The 4517-nt window shown below is 44.2% G+C and overlaps 1 protein-coding gene across 1 annotated transcript; it reads right to left on the bottom strand.

The window, feature by feature from the left end:
- Nucleotides 1-383: 383 nt before the first annotated feature.
- On the bottom strand, nucleotides 384-1421 carry LOC138878431 (uncharacterized). The gene is made up of 3 exons (XM_070158109.1): nucleotides 1136-1421; nucleotides 802-1020; nucleotides 384-703 (listed from the first exon to the last, which is right to left on the bottom strand). The coding sequence occupies exons 1-3, from the start codon at nucleotides 1419-1421 to the stop codon at nucleotides 384-386; spliced, it is 825 nt and encodes a 274-aa protein (XP_070014210.1).
- Nucleotides 1422-4517: the final 3096 nt, after the last annotated feature.

The following is a 4517-nucleotide window of genomic DNA, read 5'->3' as shown; positions in this document are numbered from 1 at the left end:
GAACGCCATCTACATAGGCCAAAATCTTGCCAGTTGCACTAGGGATAGGATTTACTATCGCTGTTTCATCAGGTGACCTTGGAGCCAGGCCTAGCATCGCCAGCCTAACGCCCGGGGTAGCTGGTTTTAGGCCATGCGTGGCCAGCCTATCACTAGGTGGGCTGCTATCCCTCACTTTGTCTTATGTTGTCTTTGTCATGCCTAGTTGATCATCCTCCACCTTAATTGCATCACTCCCTACAACCTTTGTTGAGTTTATCTCATCAATCCTTAAGCTGCCCACAATCTGCAAATGTTTGAGATGGAATATCTTGACATGATTGGTTTGTAGTCACATTGAGTTACCTTAGCTCCTCTTTGCTAGTTCCAAGCCTTCTATGAATTCATTCGATTGTGGATTCCTTATTAGCCTTTTCATCAATACTTTGATCACTAGGAATAATAGGATTAGCTTTAGCTAAGTTCCCATTATGCTGATCTTCCAACACTTTCTCAACTGCTTCCTTCTTTACCCGCTTAAGTTCCTGTTGATTACCTTCTCTAGTTGGTTTAGTATTAGCATCCTTCCCAACCATAACCCCAGAAGCCTTAGGATTAGGGCTTGACACTCCGGTATTGCCTTCTTTTTCCTTCTCATGGACCTTCTTGGATTGTTTTTCCCCATGCTCCTTCTTCTTACCATTGCTATAATCCTCACCTTTGCCTTCAGTAATTTGTAGAGTAGGTTAATGAACTTCCTCAACCTCTAGTGCATTAAACTTGTTCTTGGTTGCTACTTCCTCAAGTTTGGCTTCCCTTTACCCTTGTCAGCTTCCTTAACTTGTTTGCTATCAACAATGTGACCCCGATTATCACGTTGGTATTTGTTCTTCCTTGTTTGTATCCATTCCTGCTTGTCATGATTAGTAGCAGGCTTACCAACCACCTTTCCACTTGATAGAACCTTTGTTGAATTTGCAGATGTACCAATTGCTTCAGTGCTCACCACAACTGTCTTCTCCTTCCCTTGATCCTCAACATCTTGATCAAATCTCTTGTTAGTTCAGGATGAATTACCCAGCATTCTGCCTCACTATGCATTTGTTTCTTGCAAGGCTTGCAATATTTAGGCATATAATCATACATATCCTAATACATTTAAACTCTTCTGGCCCAGATTCATGAGCTTCTTCAACAATCTTAATATGTTTAGGGAAATTACCTAGCAAATTCACTTCAACCTTTACCTTAGCACAACTAGGTCTAGTTCCATTTTGAGTTGCTAGGTATACATGTAATGGATTACCAATTGCACTAGCTAATGAAAATACACATTCTGTACCAAAGAAATTTGGAGGAATTTCTGGAAAGCTAATCCAAGATATGGCAATTGGAGTCTCTTCCTCAGGTGTCCACCATGGATTCCATTTTGTACAACACATCTACTACATGTCTGATTTAGCCTTTAAATAAAAAGTTGGCTTTGAGAGAAGATGAACATAATCCTCCAATAAAGATAGCCTAATTAACACATGATTGTCTTCAATTAAGCCAACTGAACAATGACCTTTAATCTCATATTGAATTGGAATCACTTTACGTAATTCACCAATAACAGGCTTCCCATATGAAAATTGCCCAAGAACTGCAAGTTGAAGCCCTTATTGTACGATGGATTGCTTCACTTCTTGTTTCTTCCACTTCACAACTGGTTCTCCATGAAGGAATTCAACTAGTTTCAATGGAAGCGTAGCTAGGGTTTGCATGGGCGTATTTATGATGGTAGAGTTTAATAAATTCGCATAGGTTTTAGGTGGAATAGGGTTTGTATTAAGGTTTGTAGAGGTTGGTAACTGCTGAGGGGGGAGGAAGATGACAGAACCTTAGGAGAAGGCTGGCCGCCGGTGTGAAGGCCATAAAGGGCAGTCGTCGGCGTGCACGTTGATCGCCCCTATTAGGAGAGAGAGAATAGAGCACCTTGTTTAGATTAGAAAAGCATGCCTATGTGTTTTAACTGCCTATTTGAATTATGTGTAGCATGTTTAGTGAAATTTCCTATTTCTTTGATTTGAACATAGTCTAAACTGTAATTTTTCTGGCTATAGCTGTTGTGTATATTGGCGGAGCTGCATATTTATTTTGGGACTATGCAATGGTATTCCAGGAGATTCCCCTATACTGTATATTTACTTTGGGACTACGAAACGGTATTCCAGGAGATCCCCCAGCACTGCATATTTTCTTTTGGACTACGGAACGGTATTCCTGGAGATCCCTCTGCATATTTACATTGGGATTACGGGATGGTATCCTGGGAGATCCCCCTATTGCTATTACTGTGTTATGGGCTATTGGCTTCCATTGAATTCTATTCCTGTTAGATTTCTGTATTTCTTTTACTGTAATATTTCTTTCTGTCGTATTTCATTATATTTATACCATTAGGGCCCTGACCTGATTTGGTCACTACTCGACCGAGGTTAGGCTTGGAACTTACTGGGTACCGTTATAGTGTACTCATGCCCTTTCCTACGCATGTTTTTCATGTGTAGATTCAGGTTCAGCGTACCAGCCTCATCACTAGTTGCAGTCGCTGCTACTTGTTGGAGACTTCAAGGTGCATCTGGCGCGCCCATAGATCCTCGGAGTCCCCCTCTATCCCCTTATGTTCATTTCTCTTTCTTTCTGTAGAGATGATGTATAGAACAGTTAGAACATCTTAGTAGCTTGTGACTTGCGAGTTTCCGGGTTTTAGGTATTATTTGATACTTTTCTAAAGTGATAACTGCCTATGCCGAGTGGCATTTAGTTGCTTATTAAATAATTGTACTGTCAGTAGTTAATATTCATGTTTTCCTTTCATTATTTCGCAAATGTTAGGATCACCTAGTTGTAGATACTAGGTGACGTCACGATGTCCGGGGAATTTGGGTCTTGACAAGTTGGTATCAGAGTTCTAGGTTCATGAAAGTCATGAGTCACAAGCCGGTTTATTAGAGTCTTGCGGATCGGTAAGGAGACCTTTGTACTTATCTTCGGGGGGCTATGGAACTATTAGGAAAATTCCACTTTATTTAATTCCTTGTCGTGCGAGATTATTGACTTCGAAATTTTAAACTTTTGTCTTCTATTCTGTCACAGATGGTAAGGACACGTGCTACCGGAGATGACCAGGCAACCGCTCCCCTTACTAGAGCCCCTCAAGGACAGGGCCCGAGTAGAGGCTGAGGACGTGCACGAGGTGTAGTTAGAGCACCAGCACGAGCTACTGCGGAGGAGACACTAGTAACTCCAGCCGAAGCACAGGCACCTGATACGCCTACTACTACCACTCCAGCTCTCTAGGAGACCCTTGCACAGTTCATGAGCATGTACAACACTCTAGCTTAGGCAGAGATGATTCCCCTTGTTGTAGCCACATCTCAGGCTGGGGGAGGAGCATAAACTCCCGCCGCCCGTAATCCAAAGCAGCTAGTTCAGGTTGATCAGATCCTAGAGCTTAACCAGTACCACATATTGCTCAAGTTCAGTCCGAGGGTAAAGCAGCGGCTTCACAGGAGGAGTAGCAGAGGCTTGAGAGGTACAAAAAGCACAAACCTCCTACATTTAGTGGTCTAGCATCAGAGGATGCTCAGGGATTTCTAGAGGAGTGCCACCGTATCCTCCGCACTATGGGCATAGCAAAGTCGAGTGGGGTTTCGTTCACTACCTTTCAGCTTCGAGGAACAACCTATTAGTGGTGGCGTACTTATGAGTTGGACAGTCCAGCTGAGGCAGCTTTCCTTTCATGGACTCAGTTCTTTGACATGTTTTTGAGAGGGTATGTCCCTCAGAGCCTTAGGGACACATGGCGCGCGAAGTTTGAGCAGTTGCACCAGGGTACTATGACTATTTCAAAGTGTGCAGTCAGTTTCAGTGACTTGGCTACGCATGCATCGGCTTTGGTTTCTACAATTCGAGAGAGGGTTCGCCGGTTTATTGAGGGACTTATTCACAGCATTAGGACTAGCATAGCTCGGGAGCTTGAGATAGATATCTCATATCAGCAGGTGGTGAGTATTGCTAGGAGAGAGAGGCCAATAGATCTCGAGAGTCGGGCCATTGTTCTGGTGCCCGTGCCCCAGCGGCACTTTGTCATGGTAGAGGTTATGTGAGTCACCCCATTCATTCAGATCTTCCAGCTGCCAGTGGTATTCCAACTCCTCCTAGACCTTAGAAGCCTTATTATGCATCTTCAATATCTATTGTGCCTCCTACACGGGGTGCCATTAGCGGTCAGTCCAACAGACCCAACCCGAGTCAGTCACAACCACCACGTCCTCCCAGAGCTTGTTTTGAGTATGGCGACACACTTCATATGGTGAGGGATTGCCCCAAATTTAGGAGGGATGTACCTCCACAGACTTCTCAGCCGTACCGTGCTCCACCAGGTCCTCAGGCTATGATTACAGCACCAGCTGCCACCCCACTTGCTCAGCCAGCCCAAGGTGGAGGTCGGGGTGGTAGAGGTCGCCCTAGAGGGGGAGGCCAGGCCAGAT

This window comes from Nicotiana sylvestris, chromosome 9 (assembly GCF_000393655.2).
Source record: "Nicotiana sylvestris chromosome 9, ASM39365v2, whole genome shotgun sequence".
NCBI lineage: Eukaryota > Viridiplantae > Streptophyta > Magnoliopsida > Solanales > Solanaceae > Nicotiana > Nicotiana sylvestris.
This window is presented reverse-complemented; position numbering and strand designations above follow the sequence as displayed.

Bases quoted from the DNA above. Each gene is read 5' to 3' on its own strand.
- LOC138878431 (XM_070158109.1), bottom strand. From the start codon at position 1,421: ATGTGTTGTACAAAATGGAATCCATGGTGGACACCTGAGGAAGAGACT. The intron at 1,021-1,135 runs GTATTAGGATAT...GATTTGATCAAG, and splicing joins TGGGCCAGAAGAGTTTAAAT to ATGTTGAGGATCAAGGGAAG. The intron at 704-801 runs GTAAAGGGAAGC...AAATTACTGAAG, and splicing joins AGTTAAGGAAGCTGACAAGG to GCAAAGGTGAGGATTATAGC.